Here is a 19,489-nt window from a genome sequence, read left to right on the forward strand (position 1 = left end):
CAGTTTCTTTGACATTCAAGTAGCCTAACTGCCCTTTGGCTGTGTGATGACAGTGATTGAAGTTACTTGTGTCGATTAACCACTTCATTTGATCCTTCTGATTGCAAAGGGGGCAATTATCCTCCAAAGTGTGCTTGATTACACCAGTGGCGGACATCAATGTGTAGGATATGCAGACCATTAAGGGGTGTGAAAAGTTTACCGAATTAATGGACTTCCGTGGCGAGACCTTTCAGGGTTGACTGGCACTTTGAGATTAAAGTCAACTGTGAACCGTCCTGCTCCCTGACCCTATGGGATCGTCCACTGCAAGAAATGGCCCCATTAAGGAGAGATTTATCTTGAAGTGTTCAAATTTAAACCTGAAAAGTGGGATTGTGACCTAAATCTGCCAACCAAGCCAGATCATGTCACCTCTTCCTCCACAGACTTATTTCAACGTTTTTTTCCCCTGTGATCTAATCTATCTCTTAGCAAGACGTTCCCTTAGAATCATTAAAATAAGTGAAACAGTATTTTGCGGGAAAGATCACTCTTTTTTTTCGGGTCAGGACACTGAGGCTTAATTACTTTACTTGTCCAATTTTGCAGCATTTGACAAAGTCCAGTCAGTGTGCTGAGTAAAAGCTCACAGGTGCTGATGTGCACGATGGAAACGAGCCCTTTAGTTTCGCTGTTAAAATATCCTGGCACTTGGACGTCATCTGCTGGTCATCTATAGCCCATGTTTGAGTGTGAGGATGGATGTGTGCTTATGAGAGAGAGATGCGCCGTAGACACCTGACAAACACACTGTAGCACTTTGCGTGTTTGAATTGCTGTATATCTTTTGAAGTAGCGCTTTTATCTCCACTTTACTAAATGTCAGTGCTGGCAAGGTGAGCTCCTTTGATGCACTTTGATCCCCTTTGATCTCCCAGAAGTGTCACCCTGTTGTTATGGCTGAAGCCATTTCCCTGTCCCCCAAACAGATTTGTTGTGTGAATAACACTGAGACCAGAGAAGCTGAATCATCTGCACTTACGACTAAGTGGAGGACATTAACTGTGGGACTGATTATTAGATCTCAGGCGACCTGAGCCAGTTCACATCAGGCTGAGACAGTTTTGTTGAGCGAGATCTGTTTTACCTGGAGCTCCCTCGTGTGGCAGTTGCAGCAAACTGTACAAAATCTCCATTACACAAGCTTTCAATCAATCATGCTGAGTTGTTTAAAATAACTAAGACAAACACCACTCAAAAGTATTGTTTTTACTCTATAATTTTAAAAATCTTACACGTGGCACTCTGCAAAACTAATGTACAGCAGAATAAACAACATAACACAAGGCAGATATCAGGTAACATTGCAGAAGGCGGTCAATAAGAGACTCAAAACCAGTGGTTTGTAAAGTCATGATGTACATAAGGCTTTGTGATAAACATAACCTGTCCTTAATACAGTAAAATACTTATGGTATGCCTACAGAGCTAAGATTTCTTCTCATTTGTAGCTCTCCATCAACATCATTGATTTATACCATTTAAATGTAAAGATGTCTGTTTGGCTTTCTGGGATGAAATATGAGTTGTGCTGTTCGGCTTTATTTAACCCAAACCATAAAATGAAAATCTGGATGATGATGCATTATGATCGAGGTTATCATACAGTAAAGATTGTCAACAGTGGCAAACAAGAGTATTGTTTTCAAATTAATGAAAAACTGCAAATCATTCTTGCCATCTCTAAATACTCAGATCACATGGACTTTTGTCGGCTGAAACAGAAGGTCCCTCTGAGCTTTCATTTACTGTTCACTTCATATCAGACCAGCTGTGGTTGATTTCATAAGATCACGTTAGATATGTAGAGAAAAGCATGTCATTGCAGCCATGATAGGTATGATAGATTTTTATAATCTTACTGTTAATAAATGTTTCTGTGAGAGAAATCAAAGGGGTGAAGCAGGACATTTATTTCATACACACTTTTGTCCGCCATCAAAAGACTAGAAATTCTCTTTCCAAGGTGATTAATGTATTTATTAGATATAACAAAGGATGAGAAGCAGCCATCTAAGAGGACACATACGTTTTTGAGGTGTATATGTGTTCATGCAGCATCGAAAAGGTCTTGCGATGTTAATTTTGTATGCCATTGATTTAAGGCACTTATATTTCTTCTGATTTTATGTTGTTATGCTTTTTAGGTGATCAGCTGGGTGAGAGATCATGGAGTTAGTGGTCAAAGCTGTGAGCTTCACAAAATATAATCTGCCTTTTTTTTTTTTTAATTTTGCCGTCTGTCTGAAGGAGACACTTTTAAATTTCTATAAGACGATGTTTACGTGTTGGAAGTCTTAAGATAATGTGGACGTGGTAAATTTTGCCTCCAAAGATGAGGATGGTTAATTTATATGAATGAACTTAACATGGTTAAACCTATTAAAACACCTTGAAAATACCACTTAGCACAATGTAACATGGTGTCAAGTGATATCAAACAAAACTTCACTCAAGTTTACAAATTGACACAAGTCTCCAATTTTTGAAAAAGAAGTCAAGTACGTTACAAGAAACCAAGCACAAAAAAAATTACTATACAAAAACAATAACCAGTACTGTCATCTCACCATCGCTTATCATAATTTATCAGCAATTTAACAGCACCAAAGACATTAAAACCATGTTCACAGTTATATCAGAACTATACAGGAGCAAACAGAGGATGTCCCGTTTGGTTGAATGGGGAAGAGGCATTTGGGTGATTTAAAAAACAAATTTAAGAAGTATGTAGGTAGAGAAGCGTTCATATGCGTGTTTAAAAGCGTATTAAAGAACAAACAAAGAGTGTGACTTCATCTACTGAAGCTTAAAATTACCTAGAACTGCTGATTTTCTCAGTTAATGGTCTTAAGTGCATAATGACAGATTGCTTCATGGAAACTCTAGCTGACATTTCATGTGTGTCGGTGTGTGTGATTCATTAAAATTTAAGTAGGGCACTTGAAGAGTCACGTCTCTTTTGACTCGATGCACAGTGTTTGTGCTTTTCAAGGTAGGTTTATTTTATGTAAAGTGTACTAAGTATTTGATTTCAGCCCGGTTGTGTTCATTTGTGAGAATGTAACTTGTAAATTCAAATACTATGTACCGTACAAACTGTATGCCGTATGGATGTTAAACGAGAAGAAAACCAGTGACATTCAGGTTAGTCTTGAGCACTTGATGCCAGGTTTACTTGCAGACTGTAGTGTTTAGATCTCTGAAAAGGATCCAAACTCGCAGCAAGCAGCTGCATGTCAAAAACCAGGGAACAACTGCAGTATCATGTTGTAACCTCCCGAAGTCCACCAAGTATTTCACCAAATATTGCGGAGAAACAAACGGAGAAAAAAAAAATCATCAGCTTCTTCTCTTTTTGAGCAGTCAATCATCACACTTTTCGTACTTTTATTTATCCTATAACCAAAACTTGACTATCGATCATTCATTCACCCACGAAACATCTTTCTCTGTTAACCTGGGAAAAACCTGGCTCCATTATCAGCCTCTGTTGGATTGTGTTTATGTGTATGTGTGTGTGTGTGTGTATCCCTGCACTTTCTTTGCCTGCGCCTTTAGAGCTGAGTGTAAGACAACACTGAAGAAGTGCTACAGCAGTCCCATTATAAATGCTTGATCCAGAGCCACAGTGAAATAAAGGCATATCGGTGACCCAGAGGGTTTGCCATCCATGTGTTTATCTTCTTCTCCATATCTTCTCTTTCATTTTTAATGCAGTTTTTTTTTTTTTTTTTTTTTACAACACAGCCATGTCGTCAAGATGGCCTCCAAGCCAACAAAAGATGAGTTCCTTTTGGTTTTAAGGGGAGAGGAGGACTTCAAAAATCAACATCCCAGCCGGAGTTGTCATCAGGAGGTGGGTCCTCGTTGTCTTCTGGGAAGCTGTCGAAGTTACTCGTGTCGACTGCTGATGTGACCTGGTAGAAAGACAGAAAAATAATTCACATAAAGACTAAACAATTAGACAACAAGTGAGTTTTGAGTAAGAGATTCACTGCAACAGAGCAATTAGAAAGAAAATGAATAACGTGTGAGGCTATCAGCAGTGCGCACTTACATTAGGGATAATAGGAGGCGTCAGTGTCCCCTTCTTCAAGCCCTCCCAGTTAAAGCCCTCAAACCATCTAAAGGGAAAAGCAGCATTAATACTTCGGTTGATAATTATGTTTTACTGCACAATTATATTATAAAAAGAAATGAATTAATGAGAAGATCATATTCATTTAAAAGCATTCTTACTTGTGCTTTTGGATGTCTTTGACACCATTTTTCAAGTTTCCCAGTCTTTCAGAAGGATTATCCCTGTAGTCGAATAACAACAAGATTACTCAGCATATGGACCACTTAAATGAATTACACTGAGTGAAACTGCTGGAGGCAACACTCACCTGCATAGCTTTTTGATTAGGTTGGCAGCATTTTTGGTAATTTTCTTTGGAAATTCGATCATGTCAATGCCTCTCAGGATGATGTTGTAGGTTTTCATAGGATCGGGGCCAGAGAATGGAGGGCTACATAACCGAGGCAAACATAGTAGTTTTGTGTAAAAAATGCATTGATGATTTTCTTCTAACAAGAATTTACTCAATTGTCGTTAAACTGTTTGATTTGCTGTGCATCGGGACATACAGTATATGCCAGTGACAGGAAATATTTTATAAATGAGTTTTCATGTACATGCCCAGGCTTGTGTGTACCTGCCAGTTAAGAGCTCAAACATAAGGATTCCTAGAGACCAGTAGTCAGCTGAGATGTCGTGGCCCTTGTTCAGAATGATCTCTGGTGCTACATACTCCGGCGTCCCACAGAAGGTCCACGTCTTCTTCCCGAACCCGATCTTCTTGGCAAAACCAAAGTCCACCTGAAGTAAAGAAAGATTTTGTTCTGTCAGTTCTGTCAAGTTGAATAAGAATTAGAATTAATTACATATCAAATTGGTCCTTATTTTTATCAGATCGTATAAATTTTTATGTAGAATGATTGTGACGCTGGAGATAGAGTATAATTGTCTCAATATGTCACTTTTTCATTTGATGTTTTGGCAGGATGGATAGATGGAATCGAGCAGCTGGTTGCTGCTCGGCCAAAAGCTACAAACAGGTTCTCCATAAGGACCGTAACCTCAATTATAACTTTTTTTATACTATAATTATACTTTCTTCACCATCAAGATGAGGAAAGTGTTCAAATTTAATTTCATCCTTCACCATCATTGCATCATAGAAAGATGAGGTTTCTCTTTATGTGTGTAGTACTGTATGTTTGCACCATACTCTTCTCAAAAAGTACAGACAATGAGATTCAGAGGTTTTGTGAGTGATGGTTCCATGTTGATCTCTTACCAGTTTGGCATAGCCCCTGTGGTCCAATATAAGGTTCTCTGGTTTGAGGTCTCTGTAGATGATTCCTTTGGAATGCAGGTAGGCGAAGGCCTCTACCACACAAGCTGTGTAAAATCTGGTGGTTGAGTCTTCAAATGAACCCCTGGAAACACAGAGAGGCAACAGAGCTGAACTGTGAATAAAGTAAGTGACGATGCAGACAGGTCCTGGCTGCTTCCTGACAGATAGTCTGCAGTAGTCCAATAATGAAGTTGTTTCTTAGACCAACTAGAAGGTTCAGTCGCTTCATGGTTCCCACAACTGATTTCCAATGAAGATTTTGTCTTGGGTGTTAAAAACAAATTAAGATCTGCCAGGAAAACAATCGAATCACCACATGTTTTAACACATTTGAACCACACATGTCTAAACTTGTAATTCATGTTGAGCAAAATGTGGAATGTATGAATAAAGCTGAAGGGAAAAGCACTGGCAATCTTGCGAATGAGCAGGACTGAAATACTTGAGGTTTTGGCTCTATTACTGAAATTTCAACACTCTACTCATTGTAATACTCACTCTTGGTGTCAGTAGCAGAAATAGAAATATGACACAGTTCAATTGTATCTGGCCTGGAGAAACACAGCTTACCGGTCTCGAAGAATGGTCCACAGCTCTCCTCCTAAACACGCTTCCATCAACATGTAGAGATACTTGCTGTCCTTGAAGGTTCTATAAAGTCTGAAAACACAAAGTGGATGTTATCTTAAACAGCTGTCAAATGCAAAAATATCTGTTGAATGTCTCGCTGGACAAGTGCAACGAATCAATGTGGAGAGTCCAAAATGAATATTCCAAAATTAAAAGAAGATGCCTAATCTTGCAAAATGACTGTTGACACCAATTTAGGAGTCGATGTAAATTAAAACCATATATTTATGCAAGCTTTGGAGTGTAATTATTTAATTAATACAAATGCTACCACTAGTTGTATAGGAGGCAATTTTAGATCAAAATGACTAATTTATCTATTTAACACTGTGTATGGTCAGAAACATGACCATCTTTTGTTTACTTGATTTTTGTTACTATAGCCAAATGATTGTAAGAAAAGTTAGATATATTTCAAGCTTGAGGCAGCAACAACTAGTGGATTTGAAAGGGCAGCTGAACTTTTAAATAGTGTTCTATATAGTGTCGCATAATGGTTTATATAGTATTGAATGAATGCAAAAAAAAATGTAATTCTTTGTGGCTCCTTTTTCTCTTTCAGGGTCACAAGATGCTGGAGCATTTTCCAGCACAATGGAGAAAAGAAAGCAGAAAAAACAGGTTCACACAAAGCACTCCTACTCACATTCATTCTGCATTTATAGTACTAAGCAATATACTTGACGTACATGTGGGAGGAAACCTTTATTAACATGACAGAGAACCTGCAAGCTCCACAAAGAAAATCAAGCCCAGCTACTTCTGGCTGTACTGATCCTTATGAAATGTAAAGTATATACACTAGATTATTTATATTTCCCTTCAGTGTAGCTGTTCAGGGGGTGTACCTAACAATGAAGTCAGAGTGGGCCTCCTGCATGATGAGCTTCTCTGAACGAATGTGCTCCTGTTGTCTTGTGTCCACAATGTGCCGTTTCTTCAGGATCTTCATGGCGAAGGTTTTGTTCTCATCGCTCTTGAGCTGAACCTGCAGTGAGATGGAAAGGAAGGAATTCAAACACAAAGATCAGCCTGCACATTCACCTGAACAGCCTGTTGAGCAATTACACAGATGTGGAAAAAGAAAAAAGAAAAAAGAAATCATTCATGTTACTGTCACAGTGCAGTGCCTCCTACCAACTCAACACGTCCAAAGCCACCAACTCCCAGAGTGTCGATGATATTGAAGTCAGCTAGGTTGAGATTGAAGAAAAAGGCATTCTCTGCTTCATACCTGTTGTACCGAGAAAAGCAGGGAAAAGACAGAATGGGGACAGGATTAGAGATGAGAGGAAGGGTGAAAGAAGAGATAATCCACTTTCAACAACCTGAGACAAAGTATCCGTCTCTCCTAGAGCTCATTTGTTTGCAAATCTTAGAGGATTTAACTCATAGTAATCTATCAAGGATGTTGCAGAGGATGTGGAGTGTATAAATATGAACACGTGAACAGGATGTGTTTGTATTTCATACTCTGGCAAACCACTTTGACCTCCGTTTGAACACAGACTAACTGTCCCCAGCCTGTCCCCATTCTTGATAGGAAAGAACAAAGACGGGGTGTCCGGTGCATGAACTGCTCAGTGCTCAGCTGGCTCTGAAGACATGCCTTGGCTCTGCCACTGACCACCCCAGCATGCCATTGCTGACCTGCACACGCTGGCAGGGGAGACTGTTTCCACGTGTCCGTCCCTTATCCTCAGATGCCCCATGTCTTCTCTGGTTATTGTTTGATCCAGACAGAGTTTCATCAGCTCAGTCTCTGGATCAGTGGGCTTAGGACAGATCTGAGCCCGGACAGGTTTTTCTGGGTCACTCGGAACTCACTATCATCGTCAGGCCTTTCCTCTTTCTCTCTCTCTCTCTCTCTCTCACAAAAACAGGCACGGCTGCCAATAACAGACATTTATCAAAAATACCTCTAGTTTCTTCCTTCATGGAGCAGCAGAGGTTAAGCTTATTTACATGAAAGTAAGTTAAACATTGACTCATTTTATGAGGAATGTTCTGGATTTGAATTTGATAAATAAAATGGCAAATGAGACGTAATACTTCATGCTAAGCTCATGCTAAGAAAGGGACTTTCACTCTATAAGATCCACCAGGTACAACAATTACACTGCAAGCCAGAACAATAAAGCCTTTTCCCCAAGCTGAATGTCAGTGGGCATTGCAGTTGCACGTGGTGGCAGGTTACTGAGCTTGTGTTTCTCAGAAACACATGAGGTTACCAGGACAGTCACTGTTTATTTGTCTGTGTATATAGGCATGTGAGACTCCCAGGTGATCCTTTCATCTTTTTCTCCCCTCCCATCATCTGGAAGCCAGCCCAGAAAACACTCTCTGCTTAAGAAAAGGACGAAGAGAAGTAATTGAGAGGACGTGATTTACTGTGTTTAAGACAGGATTATTAATAAGGTCAAGGTGACCGCCACATCCACATTACATGGATTTATGAGTGCACATACGCAGAGAAAAACACACACAGGGTCTGTGATGTGTGGGCATGTGTTTGGGTCCTCTTAATGAAGGAGGTCTTGCAAATTCTGTCAAGATTTAAAGGGATCAGGGGATCATTTTACATTGTGAAGGTCCTCAAAAAGGTTTAATAGTAACAGTAGTAATTTCCCAGCAGATGGCAGTGTTGCCCCATTATATGGATCAAGGTAGGTAAGCTGATGAGCATGCCATTCAATGTTGAACCACAAAATTAAGCTATTGTATTAATTAGAAAATGAAAAACAAAATGACTCTTATGTTCTATTCTGAGCAAAAGATGGACCCCTCTTAAGAGAATAAAAGAAGACAACCTTGAAACCAGCTGGAGAAGTTGTTAGTGGACTGTAATGAATAGTTTTGTTTCAGGAAAAAGTCTTGCCATCGCATTGTGTCTTAACTGAGGACACATACAGTAAACTCTGGGAAGTCAATCATTAGTTAGATTCTTAATGCAGCTGCAACAGAAATGCTCTGATAGCTCTGATGCTCTACAAAAATGCAGCACTTGTCTATGTCCTTTGCTGAAACACTAGATGTTGGAAATTGGAATATGAAACTGGTGAGCAGACCCAGTGGGACTGAAGCCATACATCCACCTTAAATAGATGTCTAAACCCTGACCTTGAATGAAAACACACACAGAGCTCAGCTGCATCCATCCACTGTAAGGTAACCCAGGTTAGTTATATAGTGCACGTATTTTGAGGGCACTTATATGAAGCTGAAATAAAATATTACTTATTACTGTTACATGGCAAATCCATTACTAGCACTGCAATACAAAGTGCTCCACTGTGGGTCAAGTAGTACCCCAGTGGGTGATAGGGTGTATCAGTAAACGGATGAGATCATATAAAATGATGCAATCCCCATGTGTCTTACTGTGTGTGTGTGTGTGTGTGTGTGTGTGTGTGTGTGTGTGTGTGTGTGTGTGTGTGTGTGTCAGCGAGAGTGTTTGAGTGCTATTATCCTCATTTCCTTTGCTCCGGTTTTTCTTGGTCTCGCCTGACTCAAGGGAGAGGAGGGAGGAGAAGAAAGCATATCCGACCTTGAAGCTGACTCTCGTTAAATGACACTTTTATTTACCAGCAATTCCTGCTTATTGAACTACACTTGCTCAACAGACAGAAATGCTGGGTCATACTGGCTCATATTATCTCATCAATCTTCAATCACATAAAGTTTTCTTGCTGGAAGTGCCATGTTTAGCAGGAAATGTAAGTGGAAATGTAAAGTAGTCTATTTATACTCAATGCAGGGTATCTGCAAGTTTCATAAACTTGGATTTGAGGCATTTTAATAACAGTTAATTGAAAAAATAAACCTGTTTCACCACAAAAGTAAAGACGATAAAATCAGCTGCTAGCCTATGAGAGGACAGTTTAAATTACTCCACAAAATCACCAGGAAACAGCAGCTTTTAAAAATTATTTTTAGGGCTATTTCATGCCTTTATAAGAGAGTCAACAGTCGAGATGACAGGACATGAGGGGAGACAGAGATCTGGATGCAAACCGGGGACGTTGCTTTTCTAGGCTGGAACTGTAACTCAAAGGCCAGACCAATGTTTTATGTGCATAGAAATACAAATGAAACATTACAGCAGAGATAGATGTATTCACTCTAGTTTGTGTTGTGTGAGTTTCCTCCTGCAGAGAGAAGCGGCGGCTTAATCAAAAACAATGTGCACATATAGCACATAGCAGGGAGGTAGTCTTTGAAGAAAAGACCTGTCAACCTCACAGAGAGCAGCTGTAGTTTGCGATATAGCAACAGTGCTGCTGCACAGAGCTTCTCCACTGTGACCAATTAGAGATAGTTTCCATCACTTTGGGACCTTGACTCAGGTTTTCCTCACCAAGACGCAAATGTGCTCTGCTGGGCAGGGAGGGCCAGCAAGAGACGACACACACACACACACATACACACACACACAGATTTAGCATACAGCAAGAAGAAGCTACCTTAATCAGGGTGAAAGTGGCTTTGATGTGACAGATTTAAGGGAGCAGAGGGAGAGAGCGGCTCTATTTTAAGTAGAAGAGAACAGGATGGATGTGGAAGGTTACAAATGATAGTTGCACGAAAATAATTATTTGTTGTTTATTTGCAGAAAATCAATCTTAGATCTTAGATTAGCTCTCCTTTAGACCTAGACGTGGGAAGAATAGTGTAGTGAATGCACACTGCAGGTCTCTTTTTACCACACACATCTACTGGCAGGGCACTCATCAGTGGTAGTGAGCCATAAGGGGCACCTGGCCAGGACTGAATGCCAGGCACAAGCCACTGAGCCCTCCACCCCTCCTCCCCCAATTATACCCATCTTCTGTTTCCTCAGTGCCTCTATACAACACATTAACCGGTGTTATGTTCTGCTCTTTGCCCACTAAATGCCACTGACTTGCAAACATGACTGACACTCAGCAGTCAGCTAGAAATCCGAAGCATTGGATAGAAATCTGGTGTGCTTTGTCACCCGCCTTGTTCACTCCCTGCCTCTCTTCAACCCTTCCATCTATCTGCATCTCTCTCTCTCCCTGTTTGTGGTGATAAGCCGTTCTTGCTCTCTCGCTCTCTGTAATCTGTCATTACAAAGTTCTTGTTTCTCCTCACCTTGACTCACAACATAGCACTAAGCGAGTGAAGTATCAGATTATGCCAATACGTGGCTGTCTGAACCCAAAGATGACCACCTCTTTGCCAAGGTGTCCTGTGCCTTCTATAGTGCTATTCTCTTGTTTCCATAGCGACAATAAACAGAGTGCATATTAATTCCTCCAGAAATAGAGGCAGAGGTCATAGCCTCTGATTTCTGGCCTGTCAGCCGGGTATCGTGTGGTTATGTAACAGAGCTAAAGGCACAATGCATTAACCGCTGGCCTGGAGCACGTTTCTTTATAAAACATTTATGCTGGCATGCAATCACAAATATGATACCAATGTTTTAAATTTAATTATTGAAAGTGAAAATTAATTTGTGAAGTTAATTGATTAAAACATGAAATCAAGTCTGAAGCACACAGCTATAAGATATATTCGAAAATTTTGTAATACATTGTAATATAGTGAGTATTTTAATGAATTCACGCATAATCATAAATTCTAATTGTCTTACTTGGCTTTGGCATCAGCATCTTCATGGCCTTTACTGGACACATCTTCCAAACCTCCAATCAGGTGCTTGAATGAACTGCAACACAGACAGTAAATGTTAAAACAGCCCACAATCGAAATGTTTTGAAGCATTTAGTTGGTTCAAGAATCTACAATCTATCCAGCCTAAAGTAATTTACATGTTCTTGAATTTCAGTAAATGAATGAATAGCTTATGGTTTGAGGGAATAAAGCAGTTTGTAAAATGCAGGCGATCTGTCTAAGAAACTGGTACAATCTATGATCATGTCATAAAAACCACTGCCAGTTACAATTAAATATTCATCAATCTGCTTTTAGCGAGAAGCCTCCAACTAGAACTTCCGCCTCGTGGTTGTATGCCTCCAAAACCCAGTCAAGTTGCTGTTTACATCCATGTCCATCCAGACTCATATATGTAATGAAGACTAAAGTCATATAAAGTGTTAAGTGTATTAAATGTTTAGATTATTTCAGTGAATGATGAATTCAATTACATTGAGTTGATAAATTACATTTTATGAAAACAAATATCTTAAACAAAATTCACTTAGTTAAAGTGAAAGAAAGATGATGAAGAAAGATGATGATGAGATGTCAACTGCAGAATAATAACCTACACAGTACACTAACCCACTGAAATAAAATCTTCCAAAGTTGCACTGGTGGAGAGATCTGGTACATGAAAAATAACAACTTAGCTTTGGCTCATTTCTCTGATATGGCTGCCTATATAAAAGACTCCAACCAGCCTGGAAGAACAACAAACTGAGATAGTTCTCATTCAAGGCTCATCAAGCTGTCAGCGGAAGATGCAGTACATCTGGTGTTTCCTCCTGTTGAGACCATAATGCCTGTGAGCTGGGACTGTTTCCGAGCAGAGCTTTTCTTTAAATGTTTGGCTTCTTACCGTTTCTATTGCACTGAGTCTGTGACTCCCTGCCGCTTGTTTTTATTCTATGTCTCTTCCCCACAGTTTCTATCTCCTCCTTTTTCTCTAGCACATCTCCTGCAATTACCCTACCTTACCTTACCTTGCCTCTTGAGCGGTAATGTTTCCTTTGAACGCATTACACATGCATGGGCATTCAGAAAACACATGAAAATGCGCACAGACAACAAACCGTAATTGGCTGGGTGGCAAACACGCACGAAATGAGCCAGTTTTGTGGGCTCTGACAGCAATAGCTGCTTGCTGCTTTGACAGGCAGAGTGAATGGCAGCGCTAATCACCTGTGCTGGATGACTCACTCACTATTCCCTCTGCTAGCAATGAGGATGGCCATTCATGCTGTGTTCCCTGAGGCCAGTGGGAGGTCCTGGGTAAGCTGATACCATCTCGTCCCCACACCCAACCCATCAGTCTCTGTGCTCACCACACAAATTAATGCAACAGACAAAGATGCTCAAAGACTGAACTCTTCTTCAGATAGTGACCTCATATCACGACTTTGGATCTACATTATTTTTCTAAAAGTGATGATCTCACCATAAAAATACGATAAACTTTGCAATGAAATTAAAAGTCATGTTATTGCAATCAAAGAAAACTAGTAAATGTTTAAGCTGAGAAAGTATAAAGGGCAATGTGAAGCTGAGAAATGTGGTTCTTGATAATGTCCTGAAAAACACAAGTGAAAAAACAGCCCATGAGATCATTCCTGCACAAATCTGGTATAAATATAAATTCTTTACTTAAGTTGAGGTTAGGACACATTTTACACCTGCCTTCTTGGCATCACTTAAAAAAGCATGTCCAAACCTAATACGTTTTTTATTTCTGTCCGTGTCTGGAAAATATTTAGATGAGAATCAGTCGAGTCCTGAACATAGACGCCAGATCAATCGGTAGACTACAGGTGATTGCTTTGTTGTTGTTTTTTTATAACTCCTAAACTATATGAGCTGTTATTTAAAGCAACACTACGTAACTTTTGCTGATAAATGACCGCTGTAGCCATAAATGACAATTATGTGTTAATGATAAACGGTAAAATGTATCATCACAGTAGAACAAGGAGAACAAGCATTCATTCATTGAGCTCTTGTACCACAAGCATTTCTTTTTAATGCTAAAGAAAGAAAGAAGTGGGGATTAACTTTATTGATACTCACTCTCTATCGATGACTAAACAGGTGACTGCCTCTGCTGCAATGACGTTAGCCGTCCTGATGTCCTCCCTGGAGAAAAAGATCACACACACGTTAGCAAAATAGGCACATTTGATTTGTAAACTGTGCGGCCGTCATTAACTCGCATCATTATTCAATTAAATTTTTTTTTATCAGATTTTAGAAAATGGCACCAGCCAAAACTAAACACTTGCACAGCAATGTAGTCAGTAACGTCCTATTCAAATCCATTCACTTCATAAGGGGCACCGTCACGCAATGAAAACATCACTCTCAACAGGCAACACACAGCGCTGCATGATTGGCATTACTCTTTATCATATTTGACATCAAGTTCATCTTCCTCTGATGATGATGCTTCTTCAGAGGAGTCGCCCCAATCGCATGAATCCTCTGAGTCTGTGTCCCAAGAATCCATTCTTCACTTTGAAAAATTCTCCCACGGCAATAAGCTCTAACTGTAAACCAGCACACTGCCCAGGGCAGCCCTCCAACAAAAGATAAGCCTGTGGTACGTCTGTGGTACGTTCCAGCTCCAATCCAAGTGCAGTGTTATCCACTCTAACACAGACTAAAATATTACAAGAACACAGGAGACTCTTCGAGGGATCCCCCATAAGCAGATTATTTCATGCCCCATCTTTTCGAAAAAGCAAAAAAAAGATCATACTCTGGAGCAAATCAAAAGCTAAACAGGCTCCACTCTCGATGTGAAAAGAGTTGATTCAATTCTGCTGACAATCACTCTGTGTCTGACCTGAACTCAGTCATATGGCAACCTATTTCAATGAGCTGAGGTGACAAATCCTCCTCATGCTATGTCAACCCCCTCTGCTTTCCTTCTTCCAAACACACACACGCACATGCCCCCCCACCCCACCCCACCCCACCCACCACCACCACCACCCACCACCACCACCACCACCACCCCCTTCCTCATCATGCACAAACTCAAACACATACACACATACACACTCTGCCTCAGTCTCTCTGCTGACCCCTTTGAGTAAAGGCCACAGCTGGTGGAGGAACAACAAATTTTGAAAGGTGAGGGCTACAGAGCAGAAGACAGCAGTGGAGAGGAAGGCAGTGTTAGTGTCAGGGGCATAGGATATATTAACAGATGACTCTTGGGGCCCGCTGGCTAGCATAACATGGAGTGTTTCATTCACCTCTGATAAGCTCCTGTAACCTGCATCAATGCTCTTAACACAATACTCTGGCTAACGCTGCTCCACCTGCTCTTCTGCTTGCCCATAACAGCATTCGATAGCATTTACATAAGAACACTTACAGTATTAATAACCAGGTTAATGGGTGAAAGAACAACAAATGTCCCAGTTTAGATGAAGACAATGTGTTACACCATGGTTGTTAATAGTGATTGTGTGATAATTAGTTTGGGGAACTAGAGTCTTGATGAGTGACACTCAGTGGGAATTAGTTCTCAATGGTTCATCACACACGTCTGTTACATTGTATGAACTTAGCTTGAGGCAAATGTTCTCATAACAGGGGGACTGATTTAATTCATTGCAAATTAGAAAGAGAAAAAAGAAAAGAAAAGAAAAGAAAAGAAAAGAAAAGAGAAGAGAAGGTTATACACTTTTGTTCATTTTTAAGCTACTAAATAGGTGGTTCAGTGTGATTATAACATAGCTTTAAGCTGATGATTATTCAAATATTCAGGAGCTGAATAGGGAGTCATCTTGCACTGTTAATGGCTGTTGAGGCACAAATGCTTATTGTATGCCAGCTGTGAATTTGCCAGTGACAATCCGCCAGCTGTAGTCACTTTACAAAAGCTATCACTCCCACTTCTACAAATTTACCTGCCTAAGTAACTTGAAATTCATTCAATTCATGTCATATATGTTTCCAAAGACACAACAAAGGTGCTTTATTAGTCGATTATTCAAGCATGCAAAGAATTTAAGCAACGTTGTTGGTTTTAAATAACTTTTGTACTAACTTTAACACAACATTTTAACAAATTATAGGCTATATTTTCTAGTACAAGCACATACACACCCATCAGTTTTTCTCATCAGTGATAATGAGCTCCGGCTACAGCAACACCCACAATCTGTTACATGACTTAATTTGTCTCATAAAAGGAAGTGTACAGTGTTTATGACATTTACTAACCATGGTGATACAACACAACAACACAACACTTTGGGCTATACTGAAATAGTGGTTACGTAAGTGTGAATCATCCTTAAGAGACCTCCAGGGTTTCATATTAGAGAGCAGCTTGTTACACCTGTCCCCCACTGCTCGACTGTAGCTGAGGAAAACAACTTAGTGTGCCATTGCCTGTTGATACAAGCGATGTTCCATGTGAAACACAATCGCTGAACAATATCCGTCAGAATGATTCATTTGCACACTGCTGAGCCTAAGTCATCCACTAAGCCAGAGATGGCTCTGCACTTGTTAATTGCAGCGCAACAACAAATGCACTGGAAAACGGACACATGCACAAGCACAGACACACTAAAAGCAGCTGCATGCTGTGTCTGGAATGTCCTTTGGACTTACACAGGAGGAAGCCTGTGGTGTTGATTTCCAGTAGATGGTTGAAATGAACCTGGTAATTGGACAGTGATCTGATGTCCCAGGAAGGGGGTTATGAAAATAACGCACTTGCTAGGAGGCTGAGAGTGGGGCAGTAGCTACGGCCTGCAGTGAGGGAAGTGAAGCTGGGGTCAGGACTGGGGCAAGAACAAGAGGTGGCTGTGGGAAACACAATGATTTGCGCTTTGGTATTAAAGTGCTTAAGTAAATGACTGCAGCAAAATTTGAGCAGCTTTTCCCCCCATTTAAAACAAATTGGGTGTTTTCTTGATAACAGCAGAGTATGACCACTTTGCAAGGCATACCATACATTTTTACATTCATACTATTCCAGGCAGCCACTGGCTTAGTTTATGAAATCGAAGATTGCTTCAAATTTTTCAAGCCCCAGCGTTCAATATTTAAGTGTTAGCTGCTGAACATTATTCTAATTACAAGCTATGCTGTTAATAACCAAACATGGGCAGTTTGAAAAAGATAATGGGGAGAGGTTACTCTCAAATCTCAGACATCAGAGCTTGCCACAAGCACTTGAACACACTGAGTAAATTATTTTAATGGCCTGCCCAAAAACAAAACCTTTTGTGGTAGTGCTTGTGTTTCTCACAAATCTCTGCTTGAACATGCAGCTGACAGATCAGTCTGCCAGAAGGGTACATACTTGTGAAATTGTCGGTTATTTTGTGAATTCAGGGCTCTAGCTACAGCTGACTCTCAATACTTAATGCTGTTTTCAGTTCCCCTCATGCCTCATCCCTCAACCACCCACCCCCCACCCCCCACCCCTCCTGATTGACTTCCAACACCTAAAATACATTTTTGGCCTGTGGGAAACTCTGAAGGAGCAGTCTCTTTTCACAACAACACAATTGTGGAGTGTTTCCAAAATAAAAAAAAAGGCAGCATGGGATTCACTTTTACAAAATGCTTCTCAAGCATCTTCTAAAAAGCTTCAAACCTTTGGTAGTTTAGTTTCTTGTTGTGATGGTGAGAAAAGAGAGCAGTAGCTGCATAAAGTCTCCAGCAGTCTAAAAACCAATGCCATGCTTTAGAGGAATGTAAAATATACAGAGGATTCAAGACCAGAATATACAGCAGCAATGTAAAACATACAGACTTATATTTAATAAGTAAATGGCAGAAGTTAAAGCTGTGACTCATGGAGGATGAGCTATTAAAAGATTGAAGTTATGGTTTGGAGTAAAGCAAAAGTGCTGATTCTATAAGGCCGTGTTCAAAACAACAAGCTCAGAATTAAAAATGCAGCATTTATTTCAATGATATCAGTGTGTTGGTGTAGCAGGGGTGCCATCATAGCAAACTTCGGCAAAGGTGTTGATTGTAGCTCAACTTTTGCTGCAGCACAGTGCAATTTCAACCAGCAATGTGTTACACTGGCCAATACAATGTGCAGAGACCTGGTAAAAAGTACAGGTACGGTCATGCTATGTCATTTTGCAAGTGTTTTGCAAGTCATAATAATACTTAATTACTGGACAAATTAAAACACTGATCTGATAATGACGCCAAAGGAAAAATTAAGGAATCACCACAAGTGATTATAATTCGTTCCAGGGGGGAAATTGTGTAATTGATGTGTGCAAATTTCTTGGAAATCCATCCAATAGTTGGATGGCGGCCTTAGAAAAACACATCAGGGAGTCACCAAAACAGTAATAGTATGTCGACTGGGGGCCATCAGTGTGTGTACAAAATCTTACAGCAATCTCTCTCTGGGTTAATTTTCCAGAGTCATAAACCCTGCTACAAATAAGGAAAAACTGCTGTGTAGTCCTGATGTCTGCGAAACCTGCCCTTCCTTTCATTTTCTCACTGGTACCTGTGTTAACACGCCCACACGAACATAGCCTCTCATAGTGATTTATCACAGGTCTATTGTTGGTCTGACACTGACGCCAATCATATTTCTGTCAGTGACATCACTTTTTTTCGAACAATCCTTCAACTCCTTCTGATGGAACACACACACAGAGAAACACACATACACACACACAAAGTACACTAAAGAGCGGAGGTCAGGGTAGTTCATACTTCATCGTGACAGGAAGAATGTCACATCAGATATGCTGTTGGCTACGTCCAAACAAGAGTTTCAAACTGGATCATCCACCTATTGGGATGAGATACATATATACTGAAGCGTCCGTTCAGGGCTATACATACACAAAGCCTTTAGGGAAAACATGTAATCTGATATTTTTTTGGCTGCATTAATGTACACACACACACACGCACATACACACACACACACACACACACACACACACACACACACACACACACACACACACACACACACACACACACACACACACACACACACACACACACATCACAGACCAGCACTCAGACGAGCTCTAACAAACCATTATGGCTGGCAGGAGAACAGACTTTGATTTATAAATATGTTGTTCTCACAGATCAAAGGCAACGTCTTCAGATGGACTGAGTAGCCTTTGAGTAGGGGCTATTGAGTTTCATGAGCAAGGACACACACAGTTAACTTCTAATTAGAAAGAAGGCCCTGCAGAAGGGCGCTCTGATCAAAAGCCTGGTTTCAAGATGGCCAGCATCTCAATCATTTAAATTTGCGAGACATGCTTGACCATCAAAGGTGTAGCTGAACAGGCTTCTCTCGCTCAAGACACTCCAAGACAAAAGGTGTTCCTGACAACAGATAACAACAATGCCAAACAGACGCTGAGGTGGGGAGAGCACTTTGTCAGAGCGGGGTCTACAAAAGACATGGTTTTCTTGATTAAACAAAGCATGAGATGCTGTCGAAGGTGCTTTGAAGAGCTTTTCAAAACTGCACACTACTTGAAATCTGATTCAAGCAACAGTACATATTTATTGCATATATCCACTATGCATTTAAGGATATATGTGATACATCATGTTTTTATGAAGAGGTTTAAATATATGTGTCAGCGTGATACATCAACATTTTTGCAGTTTCCAAGAAATCAGTGAATTCCTAGAAAATTCAAACAGTTCAACACAAAGGAAGCACAGCTGTTCAATCCATTATAAATTAGTAGTTT

General features: G+C 40.2%; 1 protein-coding gene across 2 annotated transcripts in view; it reads right to left on the minus strand.

The window, feature by feature from the left end:
- Positions 1-1,236: 1,236 nt before the first annotated feature.
- The window catches only part of LOC130181391 (cGMP-dependent protein kinase 1), a 77,388-nt gene continuing 59,135 nt past the window's right edge, over positions 1,237-19,489 (minus strand). For both annotated transcript variants that reach the window (XM_056395587.1, XM_056395585.1), the window contains exons 8-18: positions 13,827-13,892; positions 11,695-11,769; positions 7,215-7,311; positions 6,926-7,065; positions 6,018-6,107; positions 5,388-5,529; positions 4,743-4,906; positions 4,434-4,556; positions 4,285-4,347; positions 4,103-4,169; positions 1,237-3,962 (exon numbers count right to left, since the gene is read on the minus strand). In XM_056395587.1, coding sequence (XP_056251562.1) covers positions 3,864-3,962; positions 4,103-4,169; positions 4,285-4,347; positions 4,434-4,556; positions 4,743-4,906; positions 5,388-5,529; positions 6,018-6,107; positions 6,926-7,065; positions 7,215-7,311; positions 11,695-11,769; positions 13,827-13,892 — 1,126 coding nt within the window. In that variant the 3' untranslated portion in view covers positions 1,237-3,863. The remainder of the gene's footprint in view (positions 3,963-4,102; positions 4,170-4,284; positions 4,348-4,433; positions 4,557-4,742; positions 4,907-5,387; positions 5,530-6,017; positions 6,108-6,925; positions 7,066-7,214; positions 7,312-11,694; positions 11,770-13,826; positions 13,893-19,489) is intronic.

The sequence above is a fragment of the Seriola aureovittata genome, chromosome 14 (assembly GCF_021018895.1).
Source record: "Seriola aureovittata isolate HTS-2021-v1 ecotype China chromosome 14, ASM2101889v1, whole genome shotgun sequence".
NCBI classification, from domain to species: domain Eukaryota; kingdom Metazoa; phylum Chordata; class Actinopteri; order Carangiformes; family Carangidae; genus Seriola; species Seriola aureovittata.